The 16,470-nt window shown below is 41.3% G+C and overlaps 1 protein-coding gene across 1 annotated transcript in view; it reads left to right on the forward strand.

The window, feature by feature from the left end:
- The window catches only part of PRSS12 (protease, serine 12), a 68,531-nt gene that overhangs the window by 36,594 nt on the left and 15,467 nt on the right, over positions 1-16,470 (forward strand). The window contains exons 9-11 of the mRNA XM_015405925.1: positions 11,672-11,877; positions 12,099-12,177; positions 13,822-13,944. Coding sequence (XP_015261411.1) covers positions 11,672-11,877; positions 12,099-12,177; positions 13,822-13,944 — 408 coding nt within the window. The remainder of the gene's footprint in view (positions 1-11,671; positions 11,878-12,098; positions 12,178-13,821; positions 13,945-16,470) is intronic.

Below are 16,470 nucleotides of genomic sequence, written 5' to 3' on the forward strand. Positions count from 1 at the left end.
CCTCTTGCCCTTTCCCCCCAGCCTCTCCCCCCCGCTCTCTCTCCCCCCTCTCTTCGCCCCAGAGTCTCTCTCTCCCCCCTTCTCTCTCTTCGCCCCACAGTCTCTCTCTCCCCCCCTTCTCTCTCTTCGCCCCACAGTCTCTCTGCGAGGCTCCTTAGCGGTGGCGGCATTTCCCGCCCCCCAGCCTTGACGTTTCCCGGCCGCCCGCCCGACTGGCTCCGTGGCAGTGGTGGCGGCGGCGAGGCTCCTTGGCGGCGGTTTTCTCCCCCTCTAACCCTCCTGGCCCTGACGTTTCCCGGCCGCCCGCCCGGCTGGCTCCGAGGCGGCGGTGGCGGAGAGGCTCCTTAGCGGCGGCGGCTGCAAGTCCCCCCTCACCCCCCTGGCCCTGATGTTTCCCGCCCAGCTGGCTGGCTCCGAGGCGGCGGCGGCGAGGCTCCTTAGGCTCCCTTGCCACTCAGCCCCCCCCCCTCGCTGCTCGCCGCTTCCCTTTCAAGCAGCGGCGACGGCAGCCTCGGTTGCCAAGCGTTCTGTGCGCATGTGCACGGAACGGTCTTGCACTTTTGGGGGGATTTAAACATCCCCCCGAACATTTTTTTCAAGGTTTAGCATTTCTGTGCACACGTGGGGACTGGCCCACGTGTGCACAAACCTCCCCCCCCCAAGTGCCCCCGGAGCGCTGATTTAGCGATCCGCACTCACGGGGTCAACTTGGCTATTAGATATATAGATATACCGGAGGATGTTTGATTGTACTATTAAATGAGCATAACTTGGTGCAGATGTTTAGGCATTGGCTGGGGACATAGGACACGGCATACAGGGGTGGGGTCCCTGCATGACCCTAAAAAAGGGGGATCAGGGACACAGCAACCAACTTTGGGACTGGAATGTTGATCATGTCCCCAAGAGGTGGTAGCGGGCAGGAACAACCTTTTCTGCTGCTTCCAGCCCTAAGACTAGCTTTCTTTCCTTGAGGGTTGGGGGGGTTCACCATCAGCAGTTGACCTGTTAGCTGCACCCCATTGTGCCTAGGATGTGCAACTATTTTTTGGGTTGCGTCTATTGGACCCGGAAAAAATTAGGTATTTCTGAAAAATTGCAGATCCAAATAATGGTATGGCATTTGGAACTGGGATTTTTTTTGGAAATCCTGATTTTTTTTATATCCAATAGACCTGAACTGAAAAACATCGGTTTTTTTTTAAAAAAGTCAGCCCGGGTATGGCATTTGGAACTGGGATTTTTTTGGAAATCCTGATTTTTTTTAATGTCCAATAGACCTGAACTGAAAAACACCGGCTTTAAAAAAAAAAAGTCAGCCCGAGCCCGAGGCTGGCCCCAGGATCTGCGTGTGGCAGGGAAGTCTCTGCAGGAGAAGCTGGCCCCAGGATCTGTGTGCAGTGGCGAGGCAAGAGAGGCTCCTGCTGCCCTGGCCAATCCTGGGCTCGCTCCTCTTGCAGTTCAAGAAGAGCCCAGCAGCCGAGGCAGCGTGGAGCTCTCAGCTCCGGCTGCCCCAGCTGATCCTCTCCTTGGTGTAGCTAACCCAAATAGAAGCAAAAATTTTTTGGCTTTTATTCAGGCTCAACTATACTGGTAGCTGAATCAGATCCTTTGATCTGTATTTGGCTTAATTAATACCCTAAAAATATCGGTAAGGTATTTTTCGGGGTGGGTGGGTGGTGGCTTGGTTTGTGCTGAATGCACACCCCTAGTGGCCTGTGCTGTGCCAAGACCTAAGGACCTGTAATCAATAAAGCTGTGACCTGATTTTTTCTCAGTCCAGTCATTCTTTTCTCCCTCCCTTTCATTCTTATCCCTGCTCTATACAGAAGTGGTATTTCATGTAAATATTGCTGTGTTGTTATCCCATGTGTAATCTGGAAAGGCAAGAAGCCCCGCCACCTGTTTCTTGAGGACAGCGCACTTGTTCCTCACTCCTTCCCCCTCCCACCATCCAAATTCTACATCTATGAAGCTTTGGCCAATAGAGCCAGAACATCTGTAAGAGGGTCAGATATTTCAACCCTCGGATTAATCAGGAGAAGAGAGTGGTACCCAGGAATGCATAAGTTAGCCCCCCAGATACATGCAACAATAACAGTTTTTATCTAAATAGTACATCAAAAGAAAACTTTCAAATTTATGCATTTGAACATCTTCAAAACTGGCCTTTGTGGGAGTTGTTTGGATAGGCAATTTGTAATGGCATGAAGGGCTCACAGGCAGAATATGTATTGTATTGCATGTTTTGTTAAAGATGATCTTTGAAAAGAAGCCTGCCCAACTTTGGAAACCACATGTAACAGAATTTCTTTGTGTGTGTGTTTAATTTCACTGTGTATCTTTTCTTTGCTTACACAGTCCATTCTTAGACTTGTTCCAAGCCAACAGATGACTTTCCTCAATTAAAGTGGTTTCAGTATAAATCTCAGCTGCACAATGAGGGATCCTCTTTAGATGGCTGTGACTAGCACTATAATTGAGGAAAGTCACACTCTGGAGATCTTCCTACACAGGCCTGAATGCTTGCATGTGCCAAATGAAAGCTCCCCTCCACCCCTTTGAACCGTATAACCCAATGCTTTTGGAACTTCTTTGCATTTCAGAAATGGTTTGCTGTGCATTGTGTGGGCCTGTATGAGAGCCAAAGGAGGTGTTAGGCGTTGGCAGTGAATGGCAGCTCTGAGACTTGGGAAATGCCTTCTCCCATATGAACCTGCCTGGGGACATGTAGGTCGCATTTAGAGGCCCTTCTTCATATTACCTCACCATCTGAAATGCAATACCAGGGATACAGCCATTTCAGAGTTCTTTTGTTGTTTGAAATGTTGTTTTAACTTGCTTGTAGCCTGCTTTCCTTTTTATCTGCTAGCTAGTTCAGTGTTTCGTTTTCTGTTTTAGGTTATTTTATCTTGAGTGAAGTTTTAAACGTTGAACCTGTTTTTGGGTGGAAGGGTGCAGCATGAATTCCTTTAACAAATAAATAAATGGCCTCCCTTGTTCCCTCTACAATGTATAGTAGTTCTGACATCACAACTCTCCCTGCCCTCCCCCCATCACAGGTGATTCAAGGATAGGTAAAATGCTGTTAAGTCAGGAGATAAGTTCTGCTAGACATTAAAGAGATGAAGGATGGGAAGTTACATGAATGCATTTTCAGTTGCAGCCACACAGTTTGTATAACATAGTGTAGCCCTGACCAGTCCTCTTTTCTTTGTTCATAAATTATCTGGAATTGGCAGTGAGCAATGAAGTGACTAGGTTTGCAGATGACACCTAAATCCAGGTCCAGGGCAAGCTAGTTGGTTGTCCGACTAGGGCTATACTGAATATAGGTGGTTGCCTAAGGTAGCAAAAACCACTAAGCCGGCCCTGTGAGGATCTTCTAGAGGATCTTTCCAAACTAAGTGAGTGTAGAACAATGCATCAAACAATTGTCAATGGAAGTTAAGTGTAAAATGGTACACAATGGGGTATGAACTGGCAGGGAATGACCAGGAAAGAGATCTTGCAGTGCAACCCTAAGCAGAGTTACAACCTTCTAAGTTCATTGAAGTCATTGGACTTGGAAATATACTATTCTGTTTAGGCAGTCCTGTTGAAGTTCTAGTGAGAAGCCTGACAAAAATGTCGACAGTGCACACCAGTGGTAATAAAGGTAAACTTTGTGCTAAGGATAATCAGGAAAGGGACTGAAAATAAAATGGGCAGTAATGTAATTCCCTTGTATACATTTATGGTGCATAGTTCTGGTAATATCTATACTAGGATAGTGTTGAGTTAGAAAGGTTTTAGGGCCGCGGTGGCTCAGAGGTTAAGACACTGAGCTGCAGACCAGAAAGTCTCTAGTTCGGTAGTTCCAAGACCCGGGTGCCGCATGATGGAGTGAGCTCCCATCTCTGGTCCCAGCTCCTGCCAACCTAGCAGTTCGAAAGCAAGAAATTGCAAGTAGATAAATAGGTACCACTTCAGTGGGAAGGTAACAGCATTCTGTGCACCTCGGTGTTTAGTCATGCTGGCCACATGACCACGGAGAAGACTTCAGACAGTGCTGGCTCTTCGGCTTGGAAACAGAGATGAGCACTGCCCCCTAGAGTAAGATTCAACTAGATTTTGAGCAAGGGAAACCTTTACTTTTACCTTTAGAAAGGTTTAGAAAAGGACAGCCAAATATTTCACGGAATATTAAAGAATTTGGGTTATTATATTTTCAACTTAGATGTAAGCTAGCAGATGTAGTAGATGTTTATAAAATGTGGTAGATGCATATGAAATGATGGATTTTCTGTAGAACATGGATTGAGACTCGACCCCGCATAATACTAGAATTCAGGTGTATCCACTTAAATTCACATGGCATGCATAATTAATTATTATAATTCACTGGACAATATTTTTCAGTGGCCACTACCTTAGGCGGCATTAAGGAGTGATTATACAAACAGATAGGGAATAGATCAGTCGAAAGCAGTTATCCATAATGGTTTAATTGAATCTCAAAACAGGGATCCTGTGGCATCTGTGGCCTGCTTCTAGGCCTTCTAGAGACATCTGTTTGACCTCTGAGGGAAACAGTATGGGTCTTTAGTATGATCCAGCAGTTCTACCTTTATGTTCTGATAACAAATATCCCAAAGCCCCACTGCACTTGTAGAGCTCGTAGTATGGCTCTTCGTTGTTATCTTTGGCTTTGGGTTGGTTTTCTTGGAGCATGTTTAAATTTGTAGACCACATCAATAGAGAAAAGATGTGTATTGGAATGGGAAAAATTATTGGGTGCATGTATGACTGCCAAGGCTAGGCAGACTTTTAAAAAATCAAGATGATGGTTTTCTGTAGCAAAATAAATGAACACTAAAATTTGGTAAACTATCTGGACTTCAGTTAATATTTTTCCATTGTCACAATTAATATTTATAATAGAAAAATGCATTGTAAAGAACACTAGAGCACAGTTGCTGTCATGGGGAAAAAGGATTTTTGGTATCAAAACCATGAATAACATATGGCAGTAATGGAAAGAACATGTTTTTTTAAAGAAACAAGTTGGTAGAATGGAGAGCAGAGACAAAAATAATGAGATCTAAAATTTGAGTAAGTTGATTGATACATTATAGAATGTTGCTTGAATATAGATATATTCCTACAGTAAAATATTTACTCGATGTGGTATTTCTTATTCCATGAGAAAATGGAGAACTGACACTGGAAGGTCTAACTATGTTAATGAGAAATCTGCCTCGGATTCCAATGAAAGAGAAGCTAAGAGGCAGATGAACTTTGGCTGCTGCCACATGGCAGGAAAAGCGACGGCAGAAGTGCGGCTCATTCTGAGCCGCACCAAAGTTGAGACACCAGGTTGGATCCCATGGATCCCATGAGCCGCGGCGCTCCCCGGCACGATCAGATGCTGGGGAGAAAGCGATGGTGGGAAGGGGAGGCTGGCAAACTGCGCATGCTCACACATGCGCAGTTCGGCCAGGAGCCCGGGGATGCGCCAGCGCAAGGACGCGTCGGCGATCCCACGGCCAGGCGTGAGGCGCTCTTCTCTGAAGAACCTCCTAGGTAGGTGGTTCTTTTTTAGTGCGGGGTTTTGGGCGGGAGGGATGAATCGGGGATGGACAGGCAACGATTCCCAGATGTTGCCGTGGGATCGCACCCGTTTTCTCCGCCCCCGATCTGTCCCTCTCCCGACCCAAAACCCCTCGTGCGAACAGGGCCTTTAAAGACTTTCCAGTGTCAATTTACTAAAACTTCATAGTGTTAATGTTCTTACTTGGTTATCTTTAAAAGATTTGCAATTCACCTTTGAATCGTCTAGGATAGGTGTTCCGACATCCAGTCTACAACCCAAACCTTTTTTCAGCTGATACATTTTGCCTCAAGAAGGGTAACTGACCTGTGTATTCAAATAAAGGTCTCTGTATTACACAGAGTGTAAGTACGCGATTTCCACTTTCCTGGGAGGATTCTGAGTAGACCTGTTTAGGACAGTGCTCTCAAACTGCAGAAGGGATGTGGAGGAGGTGCTGCTTTTCCTCTCCCATCCCTTTCCCTATTTTCTGGGATATTCCACCAAATACTTTTATCAGTTGAGACTATCACATTTTGAGACTTGCATTGCTCTTTAAGCTTGCTGCAGACTATGCTGTATTAGCTTTTAGCATTCAAGCACTGCAGTGTCTAAGACAGAAAAAGCCCTGTCTAGGTTAGGATCTGGATCAAGGCTAAAATATTATGTGTATTTACTTTTGAATAAGTCCCAGCTGAAATCAGTGTGGCTTACGTACAAATAAACTTTTATAGGACTGTTTTGCATGTTTGTTTATCTGTCCAGGTTCTGGTGTAAGATGCCTTTTATGATGGTCCAGCACTTGTAGCTGGGGGGCATAAAGAAATGCTGTAGCATGTCTGCATTTTATGACAAGATTGCTCAGGAATCTGTAACAATAGTGCTTGTTCTAGCATGACTCTCTTCCCCCCCCCCCGAACTTCAGAGCAGATGGTATCTTTTTATTTATTATGAAAGAACTAGTTAGCTGAGTATTATTGTTTCTGAAAGATATCCCACACTTTGCCAGATGGTTTGACTAAGCAAACTGTAGTTTCTGAGTTGCCCTGACTTGGACGGTCAGGGGCTAGCCCAATCTTGACAGATCTTGAAACCTGAACAGTGCTTGGATGGGAGACCACCAAGGAAGACCAGGGTCATAACACAGAGGCAGACAATGACAAATCTCTGAATGTCTTTTGACTGGAAAACCCTACGGTGTCTCCATAGGTCAGCTGCAACTTGACAACACTTTCTACCACCACCAGTGTCTGGGTTGTAACTTCAAAGTGAAAATAACTTCAATGTGAAAAGTATACAAGAAAAGGATTGAATTAAAGTGGAAAGGCCCTAATTCTGCATAACAACTATTAAGATTGCAGACATTTGTTTGGAATGGAAACTTCCAGGGCTATTTTTGGGCAGGAACGCACAGGAACGGAGTTCCGGCTGGCTCCCGAGCTGGCCACGCCCAGCAGGAACTCATTAGCATAATAGGCCACACCCAACAGCAGGAACTCATTAGGATTGGCTACATTAGGGGTGTGTGGCCTAACATGCAAAGGAGTTCCTGCTACAAAAAAGCCCTGGGTTTTGACAACAAGGTAAACAGAATGACAAGCAAAAGGTGGGTGTGGCTGGATAACCACACTTCTGGTAACATACCCTAATGTGCTAATGAGCTGTGCTGTCAGGGGTGTGGCCCAATATGCTGAGTTCCTGCTGTTGGGTGTGGCCTATTATGCTAATGAGTTCCTGCTGGACTTTTTCTACAAAAAGAGCCCTGGAAACTTAATTGACTTTATGACACTTACCATAAATAGTGACTTGATGTCTCAGTGTAATTTTTTTTAAAAAATTGAGCCGGGGAAAAAATCTGCTTCCCCACTCACTTACCTTTCCCTGATCTGGTGACAAGGAAAGGAAGTAGCACCTCTCCCTCCTTCTCAGCCTACTCCTTGCCAGGAGCCCTGGTAAATGTGGATTTTTCAAGGTGTCTGATAGATGTGCTCCTGACATCTGGGTTGCTGTTATAGAAGCATTCGAGACATAGGAATGGAAAGGACTAGGCCTCCATGAACTACAACAACAGCTGGAGAAGCAGCCAAGATAAGGGGGTTTGGAGGACAGCTTTTAGGGAACCATGAAATATTTTAGTGAGTAGGGAGTCTGACACTGTCATATCCCTGATGATGTCACATTTTGTTTGTAACTGGCCCATAATAAACCAAACTGTGTTTTAGAAGGACGAAATTGCGGGGGTGTAACTCAGCTTACAAAGCACACAAATCAAATAGTGACGGCAGCTGTGTGTCCATCACTACTTATGACATGTAGGAAATAGTCAAATGTCTTAAAAGTTAGGTTAAGCAGCATGCAGAAACTGTTGTCCAGTATGAATCAGTCTCATTGTGATTTAATCCATGTAATTGGAAGATTTCTCAACTTTAGACCCCAGTAGTAGACAGAATTGTAAAACAGCCTCCTGTACCTTGTAACTGTCTTATAGATAAAGCCCAAACATATCCTTGAGTAGCTGTCAGGGAACTGTACATTCCTTGCAATATCTGCAATCAGTATAATTATCCAAGGGGGAGGAAGGTCTTGGAACAAGAAAATACATGTCATTTGTGGGTTAAAAGTTAAACCTATCATTCTAGGGCTATTTTGTAAATATGAATATATAGGGTTGCTAAATTCACTGAAGTATTAAATTTTCTGGCAGTTCAGGGCAAGAAAATTTAAATTTCCAGAGACCACTTGGCCCTGCTGATATATAGTTGCTTCCCCCTCGAGGTCCCCCCCCCCCCCCCCCCCGGCAAGAATTGCTGGCTGTTCCTTTCCTCCTCTTTGTGGTAAACGTGATTGAATAATAAAAAATAATGCATATTTAGAATGTTCATATCCCATTGCTTGTCCCAATGACAATTTAATTGGACACGTTTGATTTCTGTTTAGAAAGATTATACTTTAAGTATGGAACTATATGGAGTGGATAGTTCAGTCTGGAATTTAAATGGGTCAAACCCTTAAGCCCTGCTGATATATAGTTGCTTCCCTCATTGATTTCAATGATACTTCTCTGTGGAGCCCCAAGCAAACTCCATTTAAATGAATCCAGATAGTGTGGTAGCATTTTAAAATTTATTTAGAGGCCTTATTAAGCACGTTTTCAAAAAATGCTCAAAGCAGTTTGGAGGCCAGCAGCATCAGAATGAAAAACCACAAACAATGTAAAATAAAACAAAATTATAAGCAACTAAGGAAAAACAAAGAAACCGATACTTTAAAAACAGTAAAGTACCAAAAGCCCCCCCCACAAAATTACAACCAGTAAGATAAAAAATATAATAAAGAAATCCCCTACGAAGTAGTGAATAAAACTTTCCGACATGAAGATGGGGGCACTCATCTTAACTGGTGGGCAAATTCACGGGAGTTAGCAGTCCTTCAGATATCCTTCCTGACCTCAGGGATGCATGGCAGAGCACATGCTTTTCATGCAGAAAATTCCCATTTAAACCCTAGGCATCCCTAGTTAGCTGATCTCAGATAGCAAGTGTTGAGAAAGATTTACTCTGTCTGAGACTTGAGAGTTTCTGTTAATTAAATAGTACTGTGCTAGATGAAGCAGTGGCTTGACTCAGTATAAGGCAGCTTCAGGTATCCAGCTATATGTGTTCAGACTATTTAGAGCTTTAAAGCTTTAAATACCAGCACTTTGAATTGTGTCCAGAAATAAATTGGCAACCAGTGGAGTTTTTAAAGAACTGCCAGGATACATTCTTGCTAACCCACATCATTCAGTATCCTTGTTTAGTAAGCTATGCTAAATTTATGCTAGAGAGTTGGCAAATGTGACAGTAATTCATAGTGAGGCATACTGAGACAAATGCAGAAGGACATTATTAATAGCATGCATGGTTTGCCCTTCCCTATTTTATCCTCACAGCAACCCTGTGTGGTGGGTGAAGCTGAGGGAAAGACTGGCCTAAGATCACTCAGCGAGCTTCATGGCAAAGTGGAGATTTGAAACTGGGTATCCCAGATCCTAGTCTGACAAAGCAATATATTATGATGTCAGAGTCCAGTAGCACCTTAAAGACTAACAAAACTTGTGGTACGGTATGAGCTTTCGTGAGTCATTGCACACTAAGAAGTGAGCAGCAACTCATGAAAGCTCATTCTCTGCCACAAATTTCATTAGTCTTTAAGATGCTACTGGACTCTTGCTCTTTTCTACTGCTACAGACAGACTTAACATGGCACTGTCACCAGTTCTGTTTATAAGCCTATATTCAGAATATTTGCACATCCCTGATTTTTTAAGTGCTTTGCTTGAATGTCTGGTACTTGGATGGTTTTGAAATTGGCATATGAGACTATGTAGTACTCAGTGTTTACCTGCCTGCTTCTGGTGAACTCAGTTGTGTGCAGCAGTATAGGGGCTTCCACAGGACTACATGTTCCTATCAGAATTGAAAGGGCACCATTGGTCAGTTAAGTGGAGACCAATATATCACAAAGCCAATGGGTAACTAGATGTATACCTGCATCCCTTTCTGCTTCCTTCCAACTTCAAATCTCATCTTCTTGACCAGAGACAATGAGACTGCATCATGCAGCACATACAGTGCAGTCCTAAGCAAGTCTACTCAGTGTTCTACTGAAGGGTACTTGATAGGACTTAGTCCCAGGAAAGTGTTCATGGTTTTGCCTTCGTAATATGCTTGTTTGTATTAACTTCATAAGGAACTGAAACTAAACAGTGCACAAAGTGTGAGTGCACATGAAAGCTCATACCTTGAATAAACTTAGGTTGGTCTTAAAGGTGCCGCTGGACTCAAAATTTGTTCAACTGTAGTACATTTAAGTGAACTGCAAAGGCTGTCGTGATTTATTTTTTATTTTTTTACTTAAAACTCTCACAAAACTCTAGCAAAGGCAAAGTCTGCCAACTCATCTGAGAGACTGTTCAGTAGTGCTGGGGCAACTGCCAAAAAACACCCCCATGTTGGACAGCAGTGAGGTGAACCAATAAATGCTGCTGTGTTGGCTGCATGTGTTCATAAAGGGAGAGGGGGTCCTTCAGGTCCTTTTTGATCCTTCCACCCTTTTCCCTTAGTTGTGCTTTTTAGACCTTCTGTTGCACAGCTCTACAAGCAAAATTACGATATTCTTTCAGCAGCACCGTTTACAGGTACATCGACATGACATTGTCTTCTGATTGTTCTGGTTCTGTGTTTTCTCCCACACTGCAGTAGTAGTTCCCAAACCTGGTTTGATACAATATTTTTGGAAAGATTATAACCAAAGTGCCTTTCAGTGTAATGTGGATGGAAAGCTGCACCTTTTTTTCAAGTCCTACCTTCCCTGGCACAATTTTGCTTTCCTCAGTCCCAGTAGCGGCCATTTCCCCCCTCCACCGGGACCTCTAGTCCTTTTAATTGTGGCGTTATAAGGGGAAATATGCTGGCTGCACTTTCTCATAACCCTGCTACAAAACATGCTAGCAATTTAAAACAAAAATAAAAGCTGGGAACCAGTACATTGTTATAATACAATAGTGCTATAGCTGTTGCTGGGGTTTTTTTTAAGTCTGAAAAAAACAACAACTGTGGATGGCAGGAGGATAATGGCAGCCATGGAGGGCTCAGGCAAAGGAGGGGAAAAAGTTATGTGTGGATGCTCCACTGCTACTGCAAATGCACAAATGCCTGAGCATTCACAGCAACAACGAGAGCTGTGCCAAGAACCATCTCTGTGTAGCAGCACAAGTATTACAAACTATTTCAAAAAGGAAAACACCCTGCCTGGGACATAGATTTCTCTCTATTCAAAAAGTAAACATATCTCGATAGTAGTGGTTGCATTAAAATTCCATAAAATAAAACATTTACATGGAAATCTAATTATTTTCTCTGCTATAACTGGGAAAATAGAGGCTATCCATATCTGAACAATGATCTTGCATTTTTAAAATTCGCAGTACACATGGACATTAATTACTGATGTTCGTAGCTTTCTATAACATGTAGCCTCAAGGATGTTAGCTCTTATATTGAACATGTCCTTTTTTGGTTTTGTCATAATTAACTTCTTTAAAATGCATATTTCTAGAGGCCCAGCAAGAGCAAGGACTATGGCATATTTTGGAGAAGGAAAAGGCCCGATCCATGTTGATAATGTGAAATGCACAGGAAATGAAAGATCCTTGTCTGACTGCATTAAACAGGATATTGGCAGACACAATTGCCGTCATAGTGAAGATGCTGGGGTGATCTGTGACTATCTTAACAAGAAGGCATCTGGGAACAGTAATAAAGGTGGGTATAAAGTTCAATATTACTACTTTTTCTGGAAAAAGGGAGTACATATATTGATAAATATACATGGGGGGAAAGCACAAATTAAAATAAAATGGATAGAAGTGGAGGTTGTCAGCAATAACACACAAGCTAGTGCTGGGCCCACTTCCTTGTGTCTATAAGCACTCCATACTGTTTCCTGTTGGAGAACTTAATCTCTGTGATTTCCTTTCTGATAGATTCTCTTGCTTCTGTATGTGGTTTGAGGTTACTGCATCGTCGCCAGAAACGTATCATTGGTGGGAAGAATTCTTTAAGGTAATTGATATTTACGTAAATTTTAAAAATAACAAACCTTACTGCCAGCAGAATGCTACTAAGAAGTATTGTTGCCGTTGGTATTAGGTTGACATACATAGACCTCATATGTTATGAGTTCTAGACTTCTCAGCCATGTTACTGATGAATATACTAGATATTGTACCAGCTGTTGACTTTGGATGTGAAAGACCTGCATTTGGATTGCTGTTCAGTTATGAAGGCTCTGTATGGCTTTAGGCAAGCCATTAACACCTCTGAGTTCCTTTGAAATACTCAGTTGATAAGAAAAAGAACAACAAAAGTAGGGTGATTTTAACATTTTAAAAGTATATTTTTACATGATTGCGGCTGCAGTTTTTGCCACCCTCTGTTGTACAATCTGGTTTTTCTAATTCCCAGGTATTTCTTTTTTTTGGCGGGGTATTTTGTGTGTGCGTGCTTGGAACCCTGAAGGTTGTGGTGACTTCTGGCGACTCCAAGTGGGGCTAGGACATTTCAGAGAAGCGGTTTGGTATTAACTGTCTCTGTATCCCGGCCCTGGTATTCCTTGGAGGGTCACTCTTCCAGGCTTGCCTGGGCTATCCAGGTCAGGGAAAACTGTTTCTGAACTATTATCATGATGATGAAATCTAGTCTACCATCGTATATTCCTGCTTTCCCCCCTCTTATTAGGGTTGGAGAAACTGGAAAACATCGAAATAACAATTTTTATGAGCAAGTGTCTCTTTTTGCATTTTTCTTCTGAATAGCCACTATTGACATCTATGCCCAGATTTAACCCAGTTCTACTATTGCATTATTATATGCAGTGGCCCTTATTTTATAGTCTTCCTTTCATATAATAAAAGCCCCCTACAAAATGTGGGATCAACTAAACATATAAATGTGCTTTGCTTTTATATAATGGTTAAATGAATAAGCTATAGCAGCCATTAAAGATACTTATATGGGTAGTTTATAAAACAAGCAGTTGGTGAAAATGATTATTACCTCAAAGTTTGATCAAGAAATTCTTTCCTTTCCTGCTGGTTCTATATTTGTATGGGAAAAGTTTAAAAGAATCTTTAGTGTCCTTACAGCCCCCGACTATGCATGTATATTTGGAACGAAGTCCTACATGGGTGAGAGTATATAGAAAATACTAAGATTTCCCATACAAATAAAAGATGGCGTTAGATGTATTTCATGCAGTGTCTGCCATTTTGGTTGACGTTGAGGTACAGGGGAAAAAAATAGAGCATGAACAGAAAAAGCAAAGGAAATTAGGACACATTGGTTATGGAATTATGTTAACCTTAGCAGTCATCGTTTATTTCGTATATTGTTTGTTTTTAGTATAAAGAATGTAACCTGAGAGGATGTAGTTAAACTGGTTGACTGAAGGAGGAAAAACTTGAGAAAGCTAGCTGGCTGAATGGTGTGTAACTTTAACCTTGAGAGTTGGTTAATGGAATTCTGAATGTTCTATCAATATGGCTGAACAGAAAAAAATCTTTAAGAAGGAAGCAAGAAAAAAAAAGCTTCCATCCATAGAATACAAGATAGTAGATAAAGTGCTACACTAAAGATAAAATAGCAGTTGCCATTTCACTGCCATTTTACAAGGTGTACTAAGATGAATTGTTGTAATTCCTTTTTCAGGGGCGGATGGCCCTGGCAAGTTGCTCTGCGACTGAAATCATCACATGGAGATGGAAGATTGCTATGTGGTGCCACTCTCATCAGCAGCTGCTGGGTGCTTACTGCAGCACATTGTTTTAAGAGGTACTAGTGCACAGCTGTTAGATGGTTATGTTGCCAGTGCTACTGCATTACTATAGAAATGAGAACAGTGCAAGGGAAATAAAAGTAATACTCCCAAAGCTAGTTAGTATTAGTACACTTGAAATTTTTAATTAAGTTCCTTTAATACTATATTTACATCACATGTATGTAACACATAACAATTCATATTTTTACACTTGAGACTTCCATTGTTAGCTTTCCTCACTGCAAATTTATAGCTTGAAATATTTCTACACAGCAGTATTTTTAAAAACAATCTTTAACACTTTGAACAGGTCAACTCACTAGAAAGGAAAAAAATCCACCCTTGTGAATTTTGTCACTGATGAATAAGATAAAGAATTTTAGAAGATCTTTTAAATGACACAATTAAAAATTAGTCTGTAGCCAGGTTGGATTCGAAAATCTGTCATTTTTGTGATAGAAAAACTGATTTATTTAAAAGGTATTATTTTAAATTTAACATTTAGTAGTTATGTATCTGTGTACAGTTAACTGAATACAAAGTGAAGAAATATTGTGGTCATTTGATCCAAACTTTAGTAGTATTTAATTGCAGTCAGTGTTTGTAACCCTTTATGCCATTTTTAACAGTTAACTTACCACAAAGCTTTTTCATGTGCCAAGGGCTTAATACATTATTTACCCAAAGTGAATAAAATATTTGTTAATGAACATAAGAAATATATAAACTCTGGTTGTGTGTAGAACCAATTCACACATTATCTAGCATTTAAAATTTCCTCCCATAGTGATAAATGGTCACTAACTATACTGAGTGAAGGGGAGAAATTAAAATCAAGTTTTTCTTGCTATTGAAAGACCCTGAAGTGGCACTGTGGGGAATACCATCATATCATAAAGTATCTTCCTTCATAACTGAATACAGGTATATGAATTACAAGAAGAAACTGAACTGCTTTTAGTAGCTAACTCTCTGATGGCACATTTGAAAAGGATAGATTTCATGAATAAGTGTTATAAACAAAATGCTATTCCCTGGAATGCACATTTCAGCTCCTGTTCCATAAATAAATTTGGTCTGATATAGTTAAATACCATTAAATTCTATTAAGTTAGTAACAGTATGTGGGCTTAAATAGTGGTGCTCTGCCTTTGTTTGTGAATTTGCAGCTAGTGTTTTTTTCTGTAGAATTGTACACTACATATTGCTTGAACATATTTAATCCATAAGATCAAAAAGCTTTCTGTGTATTTAAATGCACCAGCTTCCATTAGTTTATTGACAATAACCCAGAAATTGTTTCAGTTGCTCTCATTTGTATGCTTGGGAAGATTGGTCAGGTGTAAAAAAAAAGTACAGTCATCTTGTGCATCAGAAATATGGCATTTATGACTGTGTCTTGTTTGAAATGTTTTATAGCTAAGCTCAAACACTTTTTGGATGCTGGCTTCATCCATCTTGAGAAGAGAAGCCACAATACACATTTCAAGTAGGTGACAGCTGCACCTTCCTGTTCAGTTTTCTGTCTGCTGTATCAGGAGGAATTTTCTCCAGCTGATATTTTGCAATATATTTTCAGCCACATTAAGAAGAAGAAGAAGAAAAGATTGGATTTATACCCAGCCCTTCACTTGGAGTCTCAGAGCGGCTTACAAACTTCTTTTCCCTTCCCCTTCTCACAACAGACACCCTGTGAGGTGGGTGGGGCTGAGAGAACTCTGACACAAACTGCTCTTTTTCAGGGACAGCTGTGCCAGAGCTTGTGACTGACCCAAGGTCACATCAGCAGGTGCAAGTGGAGAAGTGGGGAATCAAACCCGGTTCTCCCAGATTAGAGTCTGCACACTTAACCACTACACCAAACTGAACTGGGGGAAGAGCCACAAAATCCACAAGTGCAACTCCCCATTTGTTGATTTGATATGGGATCCCCCAATCTGTTAAATTATATTTTTTATATACAAAAGCCCTAATGCGTTGGCACTTTCCAGCTCTCCCATTGGCTATGCTGTACACTCCATCAGCCTGGTCACTTCCCTGACAGAATAAACTGCCAAAACGGCTGTCTCTCCTTTTTTTTTTTTTGACTTGCCTAAATTGGGCAAAGTTTATTATTATTTTTTAACAATTTACATAGAAAAGAGCCATACATTTTAAAATAGCAAGCCGAATATCTCGCTCACATCATCATAGTTGCATACAGCTTCCCATTCCCTTCCCATTCCCCCCCCCTCGTTTTATTTTGTATTCAATAACATACACTATTAAACCAAGTATCTATTCCCTTAGTAAAACCAATTCATCAATATTCTATCTGCTATATTTCATTTTATCAGTACTATACTATTATTATTCTATTTTATGTCAATATAAAAACAACAGAAAAGAAACAGTCATAGCTTATCAGTTTAACTATGCTAAAGAAAGCATATATTTCTTCTAAATTAACAATCTAGTCCCTTTAAATATTCTTTCACATTTTTAACACTGTTAGTTTTCAAAATCCCATTAACTAGCAGGCCTAAGCATAATATGTTATA

The sequence above is a fragment of the Gekko japonicus genome, unplaced genomic scaffold, assembly GCF_001447785.1.
Source record: "Gekko japonicus isolate JY-2015 unplaced genomic scaffold, Gekko_japonicus_V1.1 scaffold264, whole genome shotgun sequence".
Classification (NCBI taxonomy): Eukaryota; Metazoa; Chordata; class Lepidosauria; order Squamata; family Gekkonidae; genus Gekko; species Gekko japonicus.